Source organism: Diadema antillarum, unplaced genomic scaffold (assembly GCF_040938485.1).
Source record: "Diadema antillarum isolate AM-2024a unplaced genomic scaffold, OU_Dant_1.0 seq00001194_RagTag, whole genome shotgun sequence".
Classification (NCBI taxonomy): domain Eukaryota; kingdom Metazoa; phylum Echinodermata; class Echinoidea; order Diadematoida; family Diadematidae; genus Diadema; species Diadema antillarum.
This window is the reverse complement of record NW_027271990.1, coordinates 118,475-143,179: the sequence shown is the minus strand read 5'-3', so window position 1 is coordinate 143,179 and position 24,705 is coordinate 118,475. Positions and strand designations below refer to the sequence as shown.

At 37.4% G+C, this 24,705-nt stretch overlaps 1 protein-coding gene across 1 annotated transcript; it reads left to right on the top strand.

Annotated features, from left to right (window-relative positions):
* The first annotated feature begins 2,474 nt into the window (after positions 1-2,474).
* On the top strand, positions 2,475-6,973 carry LOC139744604 (ornithine decarboxylase antizyme 1-like). The gene is made up of 5 exons (XM_071655034.1): positions 2,475-2,849; positions 4,183-4,331; positions 4,939-5,096; positions 5,517-5,602; positions 6,359-6,973. The coding sequence occupies exons 1-5, from the start codon at positions 2,753-2,755 to the stop codon at positions 6,463-6,465; spliced, it is 597 nt and encodes a 198-aa protein (XP_071511135.1). The 5' UTR covers positions 2,475-2,752; the 3' UTR covers positions 6,466-6,973.
* Positions 6,974-24,705: the final 17,732 nt, after the last annotated feature.

The following is a 24,705-nucleotide window of genomic DNA, read 5'->3' as shown; positions in this document are numbered from 1 at the left end:
CCTATACTCATGCAGATCGCTGATGAATCGAGAAAATAAAATTGGCTGTTTACCTCATCTACAAGTCATCGATTTTATCCACCATCTGTTGATATGCTTGCAATGAATGTCAAAAGACAGAATGATGTACATTTCATATTTTTCTTGCGATAATCTATATTTCGGAAAGTGATGTCATTGCGGGTGAGCATAGTGCCGTGTGTATCTAGAATAGTATTTTTCACGTTCACGGTTATGTTAGCAAAGATAGCGATCTGAAGTTGGAAGCTATTTTGCATCAAAACAGAGTGAGAAAGAGAGAGGGGAAGAAAGCAAGAGACGGAGGGAAGGACTAGAGGGGGAGGAGAGAAAGACGAGATGTGTATAATATAGTTGTATATATATATTATATGTATATATATACATTATATATATAATTATTTACATATATTATACATATATATGTATTATATATGTATATATATATATATATTATACATATATATGTATTATGTATAGGTGAGAGTAAGGAAGAGGCGGTAGACGTATAGCTTTTGAATCCTCCCAATTTGATTTTAATTCTCGAGCTTTCGGGCCCTGCCCTTTATCAAGACTGAGGATTAAAGAAATTGGACAAAATACAGAACATGATATAGATATTGTATACACAAAATAATAACGATGATCAAGACAATAGTGAAAATAATAACGACAATGATAGAGGCAGAGACAGCAGAAAATAACAAAACTATAATAGGAGCGCATATGCGTCAATCTTACATAATATAACATACATACATACAATCACAAACAAGCATACATATGAACACGTACAAACACGTATAACTAAACATCTGCGCACACACGTGTACATATAGATACTTGCAAATCTCCACACACATATGAAGACAGGCAACCATATACTAGTAAACAATAACGGCAATTGATTAATAAAAATCATAAGAGCGGATACTGTATGATAGTGTTGGCCAGACTACTTTCTGCGAAAATAAAGTTCCTATATCTGTCATCCGTAATGAATTTGACTATTTAGAGCCTTAATTCATTCGGGAAAATGAATCACATTTTTCTCATTTTCTTCCTTACATGAAATTTAAGATTTTTTCTTCTTCTTCAAGCAATATGAGCTTTAAAACCATGGGATTTAAGGAATTGGTCTGGCAATTTTTATATTATACAAATGATGCACAGGACCCCTTCGCCTCGTGCATGTTTCACAATTGTAAATACCCTCGAGTGCGCTACATCTCCACTAACGCCACGAAGTAATCCTGTGCATCATTTGTTTTATGAAATGGGTCGAAAACTAACAGCATTTTTCAGGTACCTTTGTGGGTCAATACCAGTCAGCTACATGTAGCACTTGCTCAAGAATCGATGTCCGAAGATGTTCGTCCCAAACATTTACGCACGTCACACTCGGAAATCCCGCACATATAAGTACTGTACGTATAAGAGTTTACGTACGCCACACACGTTATGCACACAAGAAAGGCCGGCCGGCAGCACGAACCAGAAGTTGTTTACAGGATTGACAGCGCGTATAGTAGCGCGCGACGCACTTGTAACAACTGATTGAGTGCGCACTGCTAGTGTAAACATTGTGACGTCAGGCCGTGCATGTTAGTGAGAAATTAATACACGCACACGTGACTCATTTCAGCGCTACCAATTGGCTACATTCTTGAACCCATTTTATAAAGTGTTATAACAATGCAATGTCAGAAGACGAAACAGAAATGCTTAATTCATTTTGATCTTTACAAAACATTTTTTTTTCGAATATTAAGGAATATCAAGGAATGTATAAATTCGGTGTATTTCTGAATGGTTGATAGTCTTCATTACCTTTTTATAAGTAGATTTGTCAATCTAATGGATTTGTTTTGTTATTTTTGTCATGAAAACATTTCATCACGTGTATGTTCCATATCATGTCGAAACATTCAAAGAAAACCAAATTTACTTTTCTGTGGAGCATGTTGTTGGAACGGGATCGCATTATCTTTTTGTTCTCGAAATTCCCAAGCGCGCGTGATGACCTTTGTGATGTTGACGTCGATCAGCTGTTTGATGCTGAGTAGTACAGCTCGAGGTTCAGATTGCGCAAGTCAGGTTGATCCATTGGTTAGTGGGGGTGGAGATCATCATATTCCACAATCAATAATAAGGAAGTGCATGTATAACAATAATTATCAACATTACTTTAACTATAGATATTATGCTTATTCCACCGCTCTCGAAATGAGATATCCATATTGTAGATTATCTTTACATTCTGTGCATATCCAAGACCTATGCAGTATGCAGATTACCTCCTCTACCAATACTGTCATGTAATAGATTTTTGTTGACTCTTGACTTTACGATTACTAATCCAGAATCATCCAGTTCCATAGCCAGTCATAGTGCACAGATCTCAGCGCTAAGTAGCCGATCGTTTGCGTGCGTGCGTACGTACGTACGCACGATTACTAAGTACATGTATAGGGTGTCTTTTTAGCTACGACTCCGACGAGACTGCGCAGGGATATTTATCTTTTACACGTACACTAGCTAGCTAGACAAGTAACACGTCTGTTTGGCTGTGCTGCGCCTTGCTTTGTCGTCCTCTCGGTGTTGTTCCTCCAAAAAGATCGAGAGAATCCTACCTTGAAGCGTACCAAGTTTCCCAACGAAGTGTACAGGAAATCAATATTGATGGTTTTATCAATAGACAAAACGTCCAAGTTGGATCTGAATTTCAGTAGAAATGAGGAAAAAACGTCGCAAAGTAGCCACCTATTTGGTGCAATCAACCCCATCGACCAATGCATCGACAAGATGTCCGCTGACCGAGCAGCCATGTTGTAAGTTCTGGGCCCTGTTTCATAAAGCTGCTCGTAAAGTTACGAACAACTTACGAGCGGCAGGTGATCAGTTCTGATTTGCTATACTTATCAGAATTTCCATAATTCAGCACAAGAACTGATCACCTGTCGCTCGTAAGTCACTTGTAACTTTACGAGCAGCTTTATGAAACACCCTCCTGAAGTTGGTGCTGTGTTGAGTTATGGGTGACGACTGGGTCTATGTCATGTTCATGATGTTATTATTACTATCAGTCGTCGTCGACAAATTGTTCTGCCTTCTAGTATTAACTTTCTTTGGCGCCTGGCCTCGTCTCTCAAAAAATCCACAAAACTGCTGTTTCAATATCAATCAAGATTGTCATAAATTTAAACTTTCATAGGCAGCAGAAAAGTTTTCCATGGCGGGGATCATTTGGGCATTTTAAATACCGATATGACAACTATTTTACGGGTAAATTTTATTGAACATGCATGTGCACGAGTGTTATGCACAGCCATGCACAGGCACATAGAAATTAGAATTTCTACCATTGATCATGATGACAGGATCAGGAGGGGGTTGCTCTCCATGTGACTTGCAGTGTAGGCCTATCCACATTTATGTATAAAAAAAAAAGCATCAAAAAGATTTTATTGAAGACATGTTTGTATGGTGCAGGTGTCATTTAGTGTCAATGTTTTTCCCAGAGAAGGATTTTTTTTTCTTTCTATCTCCATTTAAAGGGGCTATATTGCCCAGAACATAATGGTGAAACTCTGAAAGGACTCTCATTTGAACTTTGGCCGTAGATACATTGTAATGGAATTATACCAATAAATATTACAGACCAAGTGCATGTAAAAGCAACAAATAGCAGTTCTGCTTGGTATCAATTTACCCATGATGGGTTGTTACAAGTGTATGTTTTGCTTGAAGGTTGTGTTATTAAGGTTTACAAGGTTTGTGTTTGTGGGTTTTGAAATCAATGTTTTTTTTTTCTCTCTCTCCCTCTCTTGTCTCTCCAAAAAAAGAGGGTGAAGGAGAGAACAAATCATAATTCACCGAGAGAAAATGCTCCAATTTTCTTACAATAGTTCAGTTCCAGGAGCTTTGTAGATGCCAGCATATCTTGACAATAACATTGACTGGCTAATTTCAGTAGATAATGCCCATGTACTACAGTGACGATTGCAGCTAGAAGAGTCTGATGAGTTCAATGTAGGGTTGGTATTTTGCCAATTATACACGTAGTTGATGATCCCAATTTGGCCTAGATGCTGACTAATTCCATGCTTCAATCCTTGCCACATTCTTGCTGACAAGTGATTTTCTCTTCCTGCCTGAATGCAGGGAGTCCGGAAAGAACTACATCTTCACGCTTGGAAGGGCGCCTCAGCAGTGCTCCTGATGTTCCTTCGGGATCAGAGGATGGTCTTATCCTTCAAAGTGTCACTGAGGAAGATGAAAAGTCGGGCATATTGGCCTCAAAGTTCTTCAAGGTATCCAGAGAGCAGTATCCATTACTTTCTTACCAAAGACGCTGTTTTGTTGATGCCAGATGTTTTATAGTCTGATGACCTATAATTCATTTCTGTGAATTTTATTTTATGAGAAAAATATTTGAATTCTCAGTTATAACATGCCAAGATGACTTTCTTTTTCTTTTAAGTGGAGCCAGTGGTAACATAACTTACATTGAGTCGTGTATTTTGTTGTAATCTATAACTTCAAGGACCTTAAACAAAAGATAGGCATCAATCACATTGGCAAACAAACCTGTGTCTTTTTGAAAGTTAATGCCCTGGTTTTAATGGCAAGCTTGAAAGCAGGCCATACCAGTGTCACCAAATGGAGAAATTCTATTATGACAGAATAGGTTTGTGAAATAAGCATGAAGATCATGATTTAGTGAATGGACGAAAAGGAGAAGAAGAAATAAAGAGTTATATTGTGTGAAAGCCCTTAAAAGAATGGATCAGAATGTTTAGTAATTGTAATGTTGTAATGTTTAGTAATCGGAACCCTGTTGATGGGTTGGTATCATGCACGGTGTGGAGAAATGCAAATTGATCCCATCTCTTCTTCTCTGTCATGTTTTATGAACAGAACTTGTCGACTGCAGGAGGCCCCAGTGACACAAGCTACCTGCGCTTCCTGCATCATTTGACGGACAACTTGCTGGTAAAGTGGGAGAGTGTCCTACACAACTCGCGTCTCTATGTCCAGTTGCCAACGGACAGCCTACACCAAGGGAGTAGAGACAGGTGAGCCATCCTAACAGCAGCATACATGTAGATCAAGGAATCCTGAATATAATAGTCAAAGTAGAGAAACAGGATTCTTTTTTCCATGTAGCAACTTGTGACCATGTGTATCATTCAGAAATAGTTGGACCATGACTGATGATGTGACTGATAGTGTAAAAAGTGTAATGAAATAAAGATGATTTTCAAAAGGACTCTTGAACAAAGAGTAAATAATGATGGAAAAAACAACAACTACAGTTTGTAATTTGTTTGTCTTATGCTTATTCTGATTGCACCATATTGCAGATTTTTTATTATTATTATTTAGTCATGTTTGCCATTTCCGAGGCACCTGTATGCCTCATACAATAAGTGTGGATAAGATAAGGTGGTATTTCAATCTGTACATGAGAAGATGCTATCTCATTTTGTTGGCAGCCTTGTGGAGTTGTTGGACATTGCTGAGGAGCAGTTGGAATGCAAGCAAGTCATCATCATGTTCAGCAGGAACAGGCAGGATGTTGGTAAGTCACCATTTATTCACAGCATGCCATGCAAAGTTGATTTTACATTTGGTTCAAAGGATATGAGATGTTAAGAATGCTTTTCCTTGTTTCTCTAGAGAGTTGTCTGTGTCGTAATGTCAATCTTAATGCCGATCACTTTCTGTGCAATTACCCTTTTGTTTGAATCAATTAGACATACCTTTAGAGGAAGCACTTAAGTGTGTAGCAATAAAAAATATAGGACAAAGTCTTCAGAGAGAGTCAAAAGTGGGAGAGCTCACATGAATTACACATCTTTATGAATGTTTTTCTCCAAATCGGGGCTTGATTTCTGGTGTTGCTTTTAATCATGAAAGGATGCAATGAATACTGCTGCTTGCATGCATGCTCTATGCCAGAAGCTTTTGATTCATAGGTTGGGATTCACTGTATTTTATTAGCTGCTGTTAACACAAACACTGCATACTTGTGTGCAGTGAAGTAAAAGATGTACAGGTGATGATTTTCGGACCTGGATTAGTTCATTGTAATGAGAATTTTGTTATAACCATGTTCGTTATAACGGGAGTACACTAGAATGTTTACTTTACCGAAGCGAATCAACTAATGCAGATTACTGTTTGCACATTGGCATATTTAAAATTTTTGGAGGAGTTCAGGCAGATCCTGTCAAAACAGTGTTTTTATTTGAACATTATGATCCCATGGGCACTGGAGTCACACTCTCTAATCATTACTTTCTCCCTTTCTGTCTGTCTGTCTTGCTGTCTCCAGCCGCGCTGATGCGAACCTTCAAGTTCATGGGGTTCGAGACTATGCCGCCTGGACACGAGTTGCTGCCTCAGAGCAGTGATCATTTCTTCATGGCATACAACATCTAATCCTAGACTTGCATTGCCAAGTCATGGGCAGGGCCAGCCATGAGAAGAATAGAAAGAGCTCTGCAGTGTGTACATAGTGTTTCTCAAACCACTGCTTCAAATTAAGGGTTGCTCAAAAGACCCCACATTTGCTGTGGCTTGAATGTCCTGTTTTTCTTTGTTACTGGTAATGTTTTAACATACATATTGTGGTCATTAGCATGTTTTGTTAAACTCTGGTGAATTGGTCAAAGCGACTTGAAGTATATGCATCTCATCTTCGTCAAGCTTACAGTTTTGTAAATGAGTTAGAGATAATTTATTGGAACCGTAATATATTTCTGAGTCACTTTTCGTCTACACTTACTTTGTTGCGTGCAAACAGCATAACAGATTTACATTTTGTTTTATGTATCACAGGAATAGAGAACAATAAAATAATCTCTATGGGATAGTGAAGAAATGGATAAATAGTTTTTATCTTATGCTCGACATAAAACTATACAGTGACTTGATAAAGAAATGCAAGGTGGAGATTGGTTTACATAAGAAAAAAGAGCATACAAATTATTCTTTTGAATTGCTGTATGTGATCTTTTGGCAGTTTTGCACAGCTTGTATACATAAAGTTATGTAAGTAAAATAAAATTGTTCGTAAGCAGTGATGCTTTTGTTGATCATAGTGTGTCATTCATTGATGCTTATTATTGAAGTAAGGAATTCGCCTGTGTGATGTGTAGTATATTTGAACTGTGAAATGTAGTCTGTCATAAAATGGTGATGGGGATCCAAATCAAATCACTGAGAGCTGTCACATGACCAGTCTGTGATTTTGCCTTATGGCCCATATTTACTTTTCACTGTGGGTCTAACTATCTGTATATTGATCGGTATGAATGACCGCTTGACTGTGTTCTGCTGCATTGCAATTCTTTGTGTGTATGGTCTGGCTAGCTTTGAGCTGGTGTTGGTCTGGGAATCTTGCAAAAATGGCTGCCACTGAATTTAAATTCTGTCACCATTTTAAAGAGCGAATAATGGACATCACTTGTCGGAAGTTAGTAAAAATATCCACCGGCAGGAACTTTTTATCAATCCAAGGTTACTACAGCTGTATCGGGTGGACTAATTCTTACTCGTGCTCTGTGTAATGTGACTGTGTTATTTTCATATTTGACAATGCCATTGCAGCCCGTAGACTTTGCCTTTCTCTTTTTGCTTTTTTTACCCAGCAGTAAATCTCTTACATGCTTATGTGCGCGAGTGATGCCTGCATGTGTGTGTGTGTCTGTGTGTGTGTCTGTGTGTGTGTGTGTGTGTGTGTGTGTGTGTTTGTGATTGTGTTTATAGAAAGTGAAGTTAAAATTTGGGTTTGTGTTTTTGCCGAGGGTATTATTTATCAATTTTTAGAGAAGCAGGAGACACAAATCACACAAGAATTGAAGTGACAATATTTACCGGTAATTTAGTTTTTGAAACTCAATACACGTAACTATGGTTAATATATAATGTACAAGAGGGAGTGCTACAATTCAGCCCCCCATTCACTTTGTCATCTCACTTTTTGATCAGATAATGCATGGACTCCAAATGCAGAACTTATACAACAACTGAAAGTAGTCCCTTGTATACAACATGCATTGACTTACCAAAATACCTTGGGGGTCCAGAAGGTAAAATGTTTTTTTAATCAAAGAAAACAAAAAAGAACACAGGAAACTGAACATGTGGCCAATGTCGCCAAAATTTTAATATGGTCTGACTAACTGAGACACAATGACTTGGGTGTACAGTCCCCGGTGTGGCAAGTACAGTTGTACTACACAATACAGACATGATCATTCTGTAGATCTGAATCTGATTTTAGATTTTTTTTTCCTCAAGTCTATACACATTTTGCTTCTTCCATGTATCAAAATCACCTGAAAATGTTGATTTCCGATTTTTCAACAAACCTCAATATCATCCCTGGTAATATCATGATGTGTGCAGTGAAAGGTTAGTGATAAAAAATGACATTGAGCAAACACTCGGATGATAAGCATGTTTAACATAATTATGGACAGCCACAGTCATGTTATCCACGTACCACACGTCAGTCCCCTCATGTACTACCAGTAACATGTTTCCAGCACGTGAAGAAAATCGCCCATGGAAAATGGCTGCTGTAGCGGTCGAATGACGTCATGGAAGCCGTAATCTTATCTAGTGAAACCATTCTGATGTTGGCATTGTGTGCTTGACTACATTGTATCAGGGAGGTGGAAGACCACCTCCCTGATTGTATCAAGTATGCTCGTTCTCATAGGCATTGTACATGTATACCCTAATCCGAGCTTAAGCTAAAGGGTTTACTTGCTTAAATTGTGGGCTCACAATGTGGGCGGATTTTATGAAGTGGTTCCAAACACGTTTAAGCCGGTCGTATAGTCAGACTATGAACTTTGGCAAGGTATTTACTCTGGGCCACCGAAGCATGGACCTACTGTGTATATATTAAACCACATTGCACAGGGTGGCACGAGTGTCCTTGCACTCGTGCATGTACATTGTACTCGACGATATACTAGTACACTGTACTCGTAATGATGGCCCCAATGTATATTGCTTTCGGACCCCCTCGATGCCAGCCACTTTGCTTGCGGTATCGATATAAATACATGGTTTTTTGGGAGTGTAGTAGGATCATGATCAAAGTTGATCAGAATATGCCCATTGTAGCAATGCGAGTTGGACCGACATGGCCTTGACGGTAAAAAACCGTGGCCTAGCCCGAGACAACGCAGATACGCACGCCCACACACACACAGCAACTACTAGTATACACAACGACAGTATAATCTATCTATCTATCTATCTATCTATCTATCTATCTATTTATCTATGTATGTATGTATGTATGTATGTATGTATGTATGTATGTATGTATGTATGTATGTATCTATCTATCTATCTATCTATCTATCTCTATCTATCTATCTCTACCCTGGATGACATACCTATATGATATAATTATGTATGTGTATGTGTGTGCGTAATAATGTAGGCTATGTAGGCTACATTAGTGCATGCATACATTCATTGACACTCATGGGTTTGATGCGCATCTATGATCTAATCAAATTAAGGCGAAATTTCGTTTGTACACAATCAGAGAAAACTATTTACCTTGCCTGAGCTTTCGCTTACTGTCTGTGGGCTTCATCAGACTGGCTTCAAGATTTCGCCTTAATTAGAGAATTACCAATCAGATGAACCTCTTCCAAGATATGATCTAATCATTTTCGTTGTTCATAGCAAAATATTACATATCAGTGCAGCTTTAGAAGGAGAAGATAAACGTAGTGAAAATCACACCATTGATATTTGCAGTCGGTCAATGGGGAGGAGGGATACAGAGTACGGGCGAGGGGCGGCGCCGATTTTATGTCACACTACAGTGTCTTTAGTTTTCAGGGATCCACCACCACAGGTCCTGTCACAAAGGCGTAAAAACGATACGGGCAGTTTCGAGCAGGGCTTCAGCTCGACTGGTACCATAAAAGAGCGTTAAAAAAAAAAAAAAACACGTAAAAAAAAAAACCAGAAAAAGGGGCGGATCGGATCCAGGAATTCCGAAAAGGGGAGGGGAAGCCAAATATATTTCTGGTTCCACTTCAGGGTTTCATCGGCTGACAAGAAAAAAAAAATGATTTTTTTTTTTCTTTTTATTTAGTTTGTTCGAGAAAAAAAAATAAGGGGGAGGCGCCTGGGGCACTCCTCTCTGGACCCGCTAATGAGAAACAAGGCTGCATGTCAATTCACCCAAACAACTTGCTTCGCCAAGGCGGGCGGGCGCGCAACTTCATGGACTTTAACCTTGCGATTGAACCAGCAGCGTGACAAAGCTACCGGCATGTTAATCTCATAACACGTCATTGTCTAGTGTCGTCCTACTTGACTTCTCTTTACACGGGCGACACAAAGCACATGATGCATGAGAACGTGCAATCGCCTGATATTGTCACAGTCCTCATATCTTGACACGTGCTTCAAAATTAATAGCGATTACGTGACAGAAAATGGGTGTCGAATATGTTATGACGACGCTTTGAAAGTGACTGCATTTTTATTGTAAAGATAATGCCCACGAAAATGGTGTAGAAGGGCCTACTGTTAGACTTTGAGAGGGCAAAGTTTGTTGGATGCACCTTTATACAGCTTTTGAACTGACATCAGATTGAACCAGGGATCAAGTGAGGTGAGGTTCCTCTCACCTACCTGATTGAACTGAGTTGAACAAAATAAGACTATGCGTGTTCAGTTCCTAGGATACAGTTCATATTCACTCGAACAGTTTTACAAATAGGGCTAAATTTTACTACTCCCTCGATGGAAATAATTGTACCATTGCGTCTTCCACATTTTATTAGATTCCTACACACAATGCACGCACAATGATTGAAGACGAAACGCATTTTCAGTGAGAGCCTTCTAAATATCTATAACGCGCCACATTTCACTGAAGACATAAGCCTACACTAATGGTCCAAACACTGAAAGGTTAACTCGAGAGATTAAAATATTTCTTGTTCTATGTTTTACAGAATTTCATTGAAAGCTATTGAGATATGAAAGGGACACTTTCTGAAATAAATTTGCCTCGATTTGCTAATTTTCAGTAAATGTTCTCTGCAGGCAAAAGTTTTCTGCAGACATGAGGAGTTTATAGTTATATCAATCACATCTATTATCATGACACCTCCAGACAAATGGAATTGATCCTTTCATGTAAACTCAGATTTTATGTTTCAAGTCACGCGATACAATCGTAAACTAACTTTCAACTGTTGACATGCGCTCTCAGAAACACAACTTGCCAACATAACTATAGTACATTTTCATGACATCAACAATTCTTCTCCGCCATCCTACAAAGGAAATGAAACTGTTAACACATACGCACACAAGTACTGTAATATTTTTTTAATCACTCAACACAGTACCTTCATGACCTTTGGTACTATGTAAAGATATTGCAGGTGAACCTATTTCAATTGCTATTTTCGTGAACATTTCTTTCGGCATTGATTTTGTTAAATTCGTGAACGTTGTACGCAAAACAAAAAGTGTGAATGATATATATCTTATGACGTCATACAAACATAATTTTCCCAATTGAACCCACTACAGTTTTCGAGAACCCAGGTGGGCATGTAAAGTGAAAGCGATGCAATGAACAACTTCCCTAAAACTCTGCCAAATACCGTGCATGCCGGTTGGGCACAAGTCACGGGTGCACCCCAACTCATGCATTACCTGTTTTTTTTTCTCTCTCTCTATCTTTATCATGAATCGTCGCAGAAAAAAGAGAAAAAATATCAAACTCCAAAATGGCATGTGGTCATCAAATCAAAATGAACAATGAAAACTCTTCATTTCAATGGGGTATAGTAGAGAAGTCGATAGAGATATGCATTTTGTTCAGTTTACCCATATATTTACAGGTATTGAGGTTTGCTTGAAATATCTAAGAATATCTATTTCCCAAAGTATGTCTTAATACCTTCCAAAGAATGCGACAAACAAATAACTATTGTCGGGATAAAGATCTCACTTAAGGTAAGTACAATTTTTTTTTAATGGTGTTATGTTTTATGTTTCACATCTAATAAGCGCGGTATATAAAAGTTACATATTAGCGTGAGTATAATAGGTTTTCAGTTTATACTCGCATCACTTGTGCTGTAGGGGGTAGGCCCTATCAGTCGTAATAATAATGTTTGGAATATATGCAGGCAGGGGTATTTTATTACCAAATATCGATAATGATCCTCTGTTTTGTCTCAACATAATTATGGTATAACCCCCTCCTCTCACTCTCTTCCTTTCTTATTGAAGAAAAAAAAACTGCTGGTAGTGCATTCCCATAATGTAAGACATGCACACACACACACACACACATACACACACACACATACACACACGCGCGCCATAGACACACAGGTAGAATATTGCATTTAGGCCTACACGGTCATGTGTTTTCAACCGCTCCGTATAATAGTGAATTCAAATCAAGTAGTGTAAAACCTATCTAACAAAAAAAGCATTGGAGAACAATTTCAATTTTATTGGGCGTAAATGACGCAATGGACAATACATGACGCAGTGGACTTTAATACATGTACATAGCGTTAAAATATACTGCAAATCATAGCATGCACATTAGATGAGGCACTTTTATGTCATGCCTTGACAGTCAAGGTTTCTTCTGACCAATCATGGATCTTCACAACATTTTTCATCGCTTTTCAATAAAATGAAAGATAATAAGATAACATATAGTAAGTTGGGGTGGGGGCTGTGGCATATTGGATAAGACTCCCGACTCTCGATCGGAGGACCCGAGTTCGAATCCCGCCCATCGTGCTTACGTCATTGGACAAGATGTTTTAACCCACTATCCAATGTCCCTCTCGACCCAGGTGAAAGGTACCTGGCAACGCTAGGGCAGTAATGATAGCAGCTTAGCAGGGCCCTCTGGTAGAGCAATGGCAACACTGAAGAGGGTACCCCGGGTAAATAAAACCTTATTATTTCTCTTATTATATTATATTCTAAAAATATATATTATATTATCATAAAAAGCCCTACCATACTTATATAACGTGATTTTTTTAACAGTGTTTACTTTCGAGAAAGAAAGATAAGGAGGGGCATGTCTGTGAAATCAACGGCCATCCTGTTTTATACGTATCTATGTACGAAACAATATAACATGTGACGCGATTACATCATTACCTTGATTGCATAAATAATTGCAACCGATATGATTTCTCCGTGAAATCACGTGACTATTTAGAATAACTCTTTAATTTCATGTATGTTTCTCATTAACTATATAGCATTAACAATCCGTGCATTATAGATTTCACTCGATCTATAATTGGAGTTATAATGGAGCTGCTTTACACTAATTTTACTGTAGCTCTGTGATTATCTACGTTCTTGACAAGGGTTTGCGTTATTAAAGAATGAATAGTGTTTGTGTCTTTGTGGCTAACGCCGGCCGGAAGTTCCATCAAGTTTGGCCAAAATGGTAATTCGTATTCAACAATCGTTACATCCCAGTATGTGGCTCATTTCTTGAGGGAGGGGATGTTGACAATATCACTGTTTATAGCGTTAATGAATTAACATGTGGGCCCGACGTTCATTTCCATCGCTTTACTGTCGTTTAGCTGTGCGCAATGAACCGTCACACCAATTTTCACAGTACCTGTATTCATTTTCATTTTATACCTGGACGTTCGATCATTATTTCAACGCGTCCACCAATCTTCACATTCTCCGACAATCTTATAACGGATGTAAACTGTGGATCCTTCCGAAGGAGCCTTAGCACTGTTATGGGTGCTTCGTTTGCTATCGATCCTGTAAACCAAGGAGGTACGGGACGAGCACTGCAAACTGGCTGTAAACAAGAAGATCGTTGTTTTGGTATTATGAGGCTAGATACTTCACAACAACCCAAGCCTGATTATGATACAAAATTTCCGTGTAATATGCACTCGCTATTTCGTAACTTCCTCATTTCATTTCAAGTTAAACATGTTGAATAGGCAATCATAGCACGTTACAATATCTGCTTCATTGCTTAAAATTGACAGGATTTTCCAGCCTACTAATGACTGCAAACATTTCATACTGTAGGACCCTACCAAAGAGGTTCTATAAAGAACCTCTTTGGTCCCTACATGGCTTGTATCAAATGCGACTCGAACAGCTTTCTGTAATATGCTTTTATAATTTTAAGGAGGTTACGTATCAAGCAAATGCCCGAATACGTGAGCATTCTTTCATTGATAAATCAAGAACGTATATCCCACAACCTACTCGCTCAATGGTACGCGAAGTTATTGCTTATTATCATTAAATTGGAACAGGATGGTACAGACTGTACTTGTACGTACAGTATTGCGCGACGTTGTGTAAAAGCTTGACCGGAACGAAATAATTAAATAAAAGACCTCAGTGTGAAAGCCTTGGGAGCTCTAGACAATAGACGTCTGTGGGGTATATCGATCGCTTGTTATTACATATTTAAGATCTTTCTACAGGGTCCATACGGGGTCAGAGAACGCGATCTCAAGGCATTGGAGACAGGGTCTTTAAACTTGAAAAAAAAAAGAAAAGAAAGAAGAAATTCTTCTCTTCCATGCCCGAAGTGCGCTGAACCCTTAATTCTTGGTCCCGGTTAGCTTGCGCCGCATGACGATGACAGGTGAAATCGAGGACAAGGAACAACAGATTTCAGCATTTTAATGACTAATTCCGTCCTGCTAAACATTGAGAACCACGTGCAAAATAACCATGTAGTGCCTACTTTGCTGCGACTGTGTAAAAGGGCCTACGTTTCAAGGCATGGAAGGCGGGTAACCAATGAGATTGTCGCACGTGTACGATCACTGATCCCCATTGTTTTATCAGTCAGTGACATCGTTACCCACCTGCTGATTGGATATAGCGGATATACCAAGTTCCTTGATGTGGTTTATGTCACAATATTCCACAGACGGCGAAGAGAGAGGGAGAGAGAGTCATAAAGACACTGGTACACTCTGTGGTGACTGAAAGTTCTCCTTGTTTCTCTTCTTTTCCCTCTCTCTTATCTGTTTCTGTTTATCTGAAGTTTGTATTTACACACTTACTCATTTATTGCTGCTAAATATTGTATTGATGTAATGATCTATCTTTTCACCTGTTTATTTATCCATTCATCTACCATTTATCTAATTATATATATATATATATATATATATATATATACATAGGCGCCGGAAGTGGGGGGGCAGGGGGGGCGGCCGCCCCCCCAATCCAAAAAGTGGGGGGGCAAAACGCATTTTTGCCCCCCCAAAAAGCCCCCCCCGAAAAAAATAATAATAATAATAAAAATAAATAAATAAACAAAGAAAATAAAATAAATATGGATATATATGAATAAAAGGGAAAAAATATGGCTACAAACGGCAGCTTTTGGACTGTAAAATGTCAAAATTTTCAAGCTCGCTCGCTTCGCTCGCTCGCATCCAGCAGTTGAGCCCGGTGCGCCTCCCCCTTAATTTCTAAAGCGAAAAACATAGCTACGACGGCAGTTGTTGGACTCTAGAATGTCAAAATTTTCAAGCTCGCTCGCATTGAATCGTTATGCCATTCTCCTAATGTTGCTGACAGTAATTGCCAGTAGTTGCGCCCGATGCCCTACCCCTTAATTTCCAAAGCGAAAGATAAAATATAGCTACAAACGGGAGTTTTGGGACTGTAAAATGTCAAAATTTTCAAGCTCGCTCGCTTCGCTCGCTCGCATTGAATCGTTATGCCACTCTCCTAATGTTGCTGCCAGTAATTGCCAGCAGTTGCGCCCGATGCCCCCCTTAATTTCCAAAGCGAAAGGTATAGTTACAAACGGGAGTTTTGGGACTGTAACATGTCAAAATTTTCAAGCTCGCTCGCTTCGCTCGCTCGCATTGAATCGTTATGCCACTCTCCTAACGTTGCTGCCAGTAATTGCCAGCAGTTGCGCCCGATGCCCCCCTTAATTTCCAAAGCGAAAGATAAAGCTACAAACGGGAGTTTTTGGACTGTAACATGTCAAAATTTTCAAGCTCGTTCGCTTCGCTCGCTCGCATTGTATCGTTATGCCACTCTCCTAACGTTACTGCCAGTAATTGCCAGCAGTTGCGCACGATGCCCCCCCCCCTTAATTTCCAAAGCGAAAGATAAAGCTACAAACGGGAGTTTTTGGACTGTAACATGTCAAAATTTTCAAGCTCGTTCGCTTCGCTCGCTCGCATTGAATCGTTATGCCATTCTCCTAATGTTGCTGCCAATAATTGCCAGCAGTTGCGCCCGATGCGCTCCCATTTATTTCCAAAACGAAATATATAGCTACAAAACTCCAGTTTTGGAACTGCAGAATATCAAAATTTTCAAGCTCGCTCGCTTCGCTCGCTCGCATTTTATTGTTATGCCATTCACCTTATGTTGCTGACAGTATAATTTGTCGATCGTTTCACACCGTCATTCCAGAATCCATGTAAGGAAAATTTACAATGTTCCTCAATGACTGCGTTGTTGAATGTATCACATTCCGTAATGTATTGTAGTCCCATTATTGCTCACGCACACACGCACAAGCATACAGACCGTCAAAATTACTTTATGGTTCCCCCCATGTTTCGACCCACCGTACGCCACTTTACATATATATATATATATATATATATATATATATATATATATATATATATTATAGATGTGTGTGCGTGTGTGTGTGTGTATGTGTATATTGTGTAACATATGCATGGTCTAATCTTGAGCCCCCTCCAATGTTTGCCCCCCCAATCCAAAACTGCTTCCGGCGCGCCTGTATATATATATATATGTGCACATTCAAACACTTCCCAAAATATGTGCGTCGACACAGTTATGCCAAAAACAAAACAAAACTAAAAAGGTATGGGTTTTGCATGTATGAAAATTGCATTGAATTAAATCAAAAGCTTGATCAACATTACGGAAAATGTAAATAAAAAGGAATAAATCACATACACATACCAACACATGCACACATATATACACATGCATACACATGCTAACACACACACACACACACACACACACACACACACAAATACACACACACACACACACGCACACACACACACACTTTTTTGTTTTATAATATTCTTTATTTGAGTTTCATTCAATATCAAATCCATACTAACAATAAACGTTACCACCAACAACAAAAAAGCAGCTGTATTCTTCTTTCTTGTGCTGCTAAATCATTTTTCAAGCATACAGTACGATATATTTGGGTCTTTTTACCACATCATACCCTGTTTTTTAAGAGAAATGACATGAAATTCTGCATAATTCTCAGAAAAAGCTATTTTGATCAGCCTAATCAAGCAAATCCGAATCTGCCTTATCACTCACACACCAATAAGAAATTTGTGCTACTAAATCACTTTTTTAACGTAACTTCTTTCTTTCTTTCTTTTTTTGGCAGCGCACACGCTATATATACATAAATATATCAGATAAAGTATAACTCTTAAAAGGGAAAAAATTCTTGATCAACTTGATCAGATTGCTTAATATCTACTTCATTACATAAATTCTCTTACACTCTCTTGAGAATACAGCATTTCCTAAAACGTATCATAAAAAAACAAGCATTCTTAAATTAACCGAACAAAACTCATCATTTCTTTATCTAACCTATCAACCTACCCCTCCCTCCCCCGTACAAAACAAAGTAACCATACGTGTATATCATCAAAACAAACCATATTCCTGCCTAGCCCCTTAACCATTACTCTACTATTACCTAACTACATCTACCTAACCCTAACCGTCCCCACCTATTTCCCCACTAACATACCCCCCCCCCCCAGCCTCCCCATAACACACATACACACCCATATACCAATCAACCAAAACAACAACAACAAAAACAACAACAACAACAACAGACATACCCACAAGTGCGCACTCACAAACACCAACATTTGCACGTCAAATCACACTACATACGTGTGGTATCTTGGTTACCTGTTTCTTTGACAGTTAGACACACATCAAAAACCGAAGCTAACTAAACGTTTTACATGGGAAGGAAAGAAAAAGTGACCACCATAATGCTGATACGTATACCGATTCCTAAACATTAATACGGCTAAAACCTAAACTGACCATACATCTGACGTGGGGGAAGAAAGATTTAAAAAAAGAAATAATATAGAATTCATACTATCAATGTGCAAAAAAAAAAAAAACCAACAACAACCACAACAACACTCTCTAGGATATATGAAGGTTTCAACTGCTCCCATTTTCGCAAATGAGAGCCATAGTTTACCTGCTTTAACCGCAACGTTCTTTTCCTCCTCTATGAAATCCAAAACAAATTTCTTTATCTTTTCCCTCTTGGGTAACTTATTTTGTTCTCTTGACCGAAATATTACAATTTTCATAAAAATTATCAAGGCATTCACGCATTTGATTCGATTTGAACTACCTCGCAAACCCAAGAAGATATCTCTCCATTCTAATTCTTCTAACTCAACTAAATCATAATACTCAATAAGAAACTGCCATATCGGCTTTACTTTCACACAATCAAAAAATATATGTGAATAAGTTTCCCTTTCCAATTGACAAAAAGAACAAAGATTATCATTCACAAAACCGAACTTAAACAAATGTTCTCCTGTATATATCACCCCGTGTAACAACTTAAACTGAAATTCCCTATGTTTACTAAGTAAAGTCGTACTTCCAGGTCTAATAAATAAATTTCTAATTTCCTTATCACTGAAATCATACTTCACTTCACCATATCTTATTTCCAGGGTATACAATTCTTGTAAAGCTGTAACAAAATACTCATACAACATTTTTGACTTAATATTTTGAAATTCTAATATTTTACCAAATATCTTCACCTGTATATCTTAATTTAATACATCAATTTGCTGAAACCTTACACTCCCTGTAGACTCTTTCCACTTTTCTGGAAAAACATTATAAATATCATTTATTTTAAATATACCATTTCCCACGATACCTAAATTTCGAAAATACCCAACGGGTTTAATAAAACCTCCTTGTAAAATATGATGTACATTATAAACACCCTTTTCGTATAAATCGCAATCAAAAATACTCTTCCCTTTTATACATATTTTTTTCATTATTAAATATAACTGGATTCACCACTTCATCTTCAAAATTCCTACATTTATCCATTTCCTGCCATACCTTAACCATTTCTATATAAAAAGGTGGAACTGGATTTGTCAATGTCAATCTAGACCATTCATAATCACATAAAAATAAGAACCTTCCTCCTACTGAACGAAAACTAAAATCAAAATACATTTTCTACCCAGATTTCTTCTCACCATACAATAAACGTTTCAACCACATAATAAGTTGCGTTTTGACAAACAGCTTGAAATTTATCATTCGCAGTCCCCCAGTAACATAATCTTGATACATAATATTCCTTTTTACCCGGTCTTTACCATTCCACAGAAATTCAAAAATCATCTTATCCAATTCAGAAAATATCCATTGAGGAACGACTATGAGTGATGAAACATAATTTAACCTTGATAATGCATAAGTTTTCAACAAATGAATTTTACCCATGAGTGTTAAATCACGCTGTTTCCACCATCCTAACAACTTTTTTATTCTACTTAATATTTCTCTAAAATTGATCTCATTCTTCTCCCTCACATCTCTTGCAAAATTAACCCCCCAAATTTTAACTACATCAACATATTTTCCAGATACAGATAATACAGGTTTCTCTGTATCCTTACCCATCCACAAAAAAATTAAATTTTTCTCTATTTACAATTAAACCGCTTATTTTCCCGAATTCATCAAAAATATACTGTAACCTATTTAAAGGTTTTATGTTCTTTATAAACAACGAAATATCATCCGCATATAAAATTTGCTTTATTTCATTTCCCCCAAAACATATTCCTTTTACTGTGTTATCTTTCCTTACTACTTGTGCCAGTGTTTCAATTACTAATAAAAACAAATACGGAGATAGGGGATCACCTTGCCTAACCCCTCTCTTGATTTTGAAATAACCAGTAGAGTGCCCTCCATTCATAACACAACTGCTAATATCCTTATAAAGCACCTTAACCCAGGAACAAAACGAATCGTCGAAACCAAACCTATGTAAGACCCAAAATAAAAATTAATGTGCAACTGAATCAAACGCTTTTTCGAAATCCACTGTGACCAAAAACCCACTTGTGTAGTGCAAAGAAGTGCATGTCATCTACTAATCTTACCGCTTCTCCTATATTCCTATTCTTAATGTACCCAACTGGATCAAAATGAACAATCTCTCCCAAAACTTCTTTAATTCTATTTGATAGCACCTTAGATAATATCTTATAATCTACATTCAAAAGTGTAATTGGTCTCTAATTATTGATGTATAATACATCCCTATTTTCTTTTTCTAATAAAGTAATAACACCTTGCTTTTCTGATATTGATAAATCCCCTTCATCATATGCCTCATTCAGAGCATCTACAACCATTTGCCCCAGAACCGGCCAGAAAGTGAGATAAAACTCCACTGTAAAACCATCATTTCCAGGAGCTTTATTACCTTTCATTTCTTTTAAAACCATAAAACATTCATTTATATTAACTTTCCCTTCACAACTTTCTCTACTCTCTTCACTTAATTTCGGAATATCATTAAAAAAAATACACAATTTCTATCATAAATGTTTTCATCATTATTAGAATACAACTTTTCATAAAATAACCTTAATTACTTTCATTATTCCATTTACATCCTTTATCAACTGTTCTTTATTATCATATATTTCCTTAATGACACTTTTCTTTTTATTAGATTTTAAAAATTGTTCAAAATATTGTGCTTTTGTTTCTCCTTCTTCAAACCATTCAGCCCTAGAACGAACTCTCAGACCTTGTTGAGAATACTCATATATTAACTCTCAGACCTTGTTGAGAATACTCATATATTTTTCGTAACTCCGATTTCTTCTCCTCTATATCATCTACTACCGCATTGCTGGATGAAACTAATATCTGATTCTCTAATTCCTCAATGTCTCTTTTTAACTCCTCTATTCTACTTCTTCTCAATTTTGCTTTATCTTTGGAATAACTTATAATATATCCCCTCATTTTCATTTTCATAAAATCCCATAACAATCGTTTATCCTGAATACTCAAACTCAATTCTTCCCTTAATCTGATTATTTTATTACTAATTTTTCAACAAATTCTCTATCCCTACATAAACTGTTATTAAATTTCCAATATGACCTACCATAACAAAATATATCTACCAACTGTTCAACATGTAACAAAACAACAGAGTGATCAGGCGTTATTGACGTTATTATTTCACACTTTTTCACAGAGTGTTGTAAACTAGAAGAACAAAACCAGTAATCTAAACGGCTTTGAATAACAGGCCATTTTTGTCTGAACGTAAATTGTTGTTTGTTGAGATTTCTCTTTCTCCATATATCTATCAATTATATTTATTCAAAAAATCTTCAATTTTTTTCATTAGAAACAGTTTTCAACACCTTCCTTGGTCCCATATAATATAAACTTCCATTCATTATCAAATTAAAATCCCCTCCTATAAAAAACAATTGATTAGGATTATACAACCTAGATACACTGATATCTAATTTCTGCAAAAACTCCACTTGCATTCTCTCTTTATCTCTTGTAGGGAAATAACAATTTCCCATTACCAAAGTAACCCCTTGCATATCACCTTTGAATATAACATATCTTCCATTATCTGTTACCACTTTTTCAATCTCTAATTTTAAATGTGAAGATATCAACGTTAATACACCCTTACTATGATTTGATCCATGATTGAAAAACATAGGTCCATCCCAATCTAACTTCTAAATATCTTCCACCTCCCGTGTACTATATGTTTCTTGTAATAAAATTATACCACTCCCTTTACTTTTACACCATTCAAAAATATTCTTCCTTTTAAACTTATCTCTTATTCCTCTTACATTTAAAGACATAAATGTACAAGAAGACAGACTATTCATATACTACATCACATATCCCAAAAATTCTAACAACCTTATTCCCAACAGATTGTTCAATCACACCCCGAACATACACACTAAGAACTTTCTTTCCCAGGACATTTCTTCCCAACTGATTACACAGACAGGAAATCGCAAAGTGCGAACTTGCGCTGACTGAAAATAACTCCTCAACATGGAAACAGGCAACCCTACAACGACTTGACATCCCATAACATTCAGGCTCACAACACCTCAAGCACACAACACTCACCTCACACCCTTCACTCCAAGAATCAATCCCTCTCCCTCCCTCCTATTACAGCCTAACTTATCCCAATATCTAATTCGGTGACAACATGCTACATCTACCTACCCCGTACGTAACTTCAAACACTACAAAAATAAACCTCCATATGCATACCAAGACAACTAACCCACTTTCAATAACATAAGGAGATGATTGAAAGCGGCCCTCCACCAAAGCCATACAAAAAAAAGAAGAGTTTCTGCAAAGTCTGTGTACTTTACACACATAACTTAACAGTAATTTGCTTACCCAACATACATGAACTGATTTGAACCGGGTGGATAATAATAACTTCTTTTATATTAGATACCAAAAAAAAAAAATTATTCAAATTATGCATAAAGAATGTGAAGCATACCGAACCAAGAATTTGTACATTCTGGGTGTGGTGCGACACGCACCAAAACCCATATCGATGGGCAAAAAAAATTGTACAGATTTAGTGTAACAATCCCCCCAGAGCCTGACAGTTTACATATATGGCAGGCATCCTAGCGAAAAACTGGTTCTGCCCATGCCGAACCAAGAATTCGTACATTCATGGGTGTGGTGTGGTACACACGCGCGCTCACACACACACACACACACACACACACACACACACACACACACACACTTTTGTTTTTCAATGATATTTTATTGATTTCATTCAAATCAATCATAAATCAACCCATTCTGGGTGTAACATGAACATGAAAACGGTACAAATGCCATTCAAAAGACAAATCCATTACCAACTTATACTGCCAATTATCTCCCTTCAACATAACAACTCGATTATAAATCAATCCTACTGACCATTTCTTCACGAGAAAGTATTGACATGTACAAAAAAAAATAATTTTTTATTACACACACACACACACACACACACACACACATACACACACACACACACACACACACACACACACACACACAAATACTCGCCTTATACAAATTGTCGAGAAGCATTTGTTAACAGAAAGGAATGTTATTCCATAAACTTGGATACATGCTTTAATAAGAAATTGGCCAAACTGGCCATAATGGGTCAATCTTTTTGTCAGTCACTCTGTCTGTTTGTCTGTATCTGTTTCTCCTTGTCTGTGCTATCAATAATTCATGAGCAATGGAAATGAACAGCACAGTGCTGTGTACTAATTAGTGCTCATGGAAGCCAGATAATTATTTGACAATGTCACTTCCACTGAATGAAGTATGGCCTCGTGCACACAGAACCCCATTGTGGTCTCTTCAATGCCAATCATAGAGTGTACACAAACCAGACTGTCATATTATATGTATGAGACATAATGTACATTTTGAGCAATATCTCCTGTATAAATGAGCAACACAGACACCATTCATGGAAGCAGCCAGACATCTTTGTGTAGGCCTATGGTCCATTACACAGGAATGTCTCCCACTGATGTCACTTCCTGTAATGGTGGTGTTGCTCATAGTTGTAGGTTGTTTTTTGTTGTTGTTGTTGTTGTTGTTTTTGTTTGTTATCATCAGCATTGTTCTTGTTGTTGTTGTGTTTTTGTGTGTTTTGTGTGTGTTTTTGTGTGTTTTTTATGTGTTTTTTGTTTTTTTTTTGTTTGGGGGGGGGGGGGGGTCCTGAATCATTTTCATAAGTCTGAAAATTCCAATGGTGGGAATCTCCTCATACAGGGAATGTTGTACAAGTGTTAAATGACCTGGGGAAAAAAAAATCTGAAAGGCACACTCAGAAGAAGACAAAATCAATTCTACACTCATATTTCATGAACACGACATCGAAAAATAATTCACAGTATTCTAGGAAACTAATGAGTAGGCCTACTTGACAATTCTGATATTCCTCATGTTCATCACTTTTCTTTTCTTGTTTTTTTTTTCTTAAACCAGCATCTACAGAATTACTTAATTGACCACCAATACAATTTAAGTCTGGCTCAACAGTAGGTACAGCTGTATTTTTAAGGGAAATTCCATCCTCATGAAGAGAGAGAGAGAGAGAGAGAGAGAGAGAGAGAAAGAGATTGTATATGATGTTGAAGATGTTTGATGAAAGAGGTGCTGAAATGGTTATCCACATAAATCAAAGTCTGAATCTCAGATTTGCTCATGGGGCACAGCATTCACATTCTGTTTGTCAGTAAAATATACCACCTTTATTTGTGGGGCAGAGATGGCTGACTGTACTGAAAACATTGGTAGATTGTGACAAGGAATACAGTGTACATCCTGGATGTACATCCCTTCAAACAGGTAGAACTGCACAAGCCAAAAACAACAAAACATAACAAAACAGAGAGAGACACGCATATGCATACATTTTCCTACCAACACACACAT

Coding starts and splice junctions, on each gene's coding strand:
- LOC139744604 (XM_071655034.1), top strand. CDS start 2,753: ATGAGGAAAAAACGTCGCAAAGTAGCCACCTATTTGGTGCAATCAACC. Junction 4,332..4,938: donor TGGCCTCAAAGTTCTTCAAG/GTATCCAGAGAG, acceptor TTTTATGAACAG/AACTTGTCGACTGCAGGAGG. Junction 5,603..6,358: donor CAGGAACAGGCAGGATGTTG/GTAAGTCACCAT, acceptor TGCTGTCTCCAG/CCGCGCTGATGCGAACCTTC.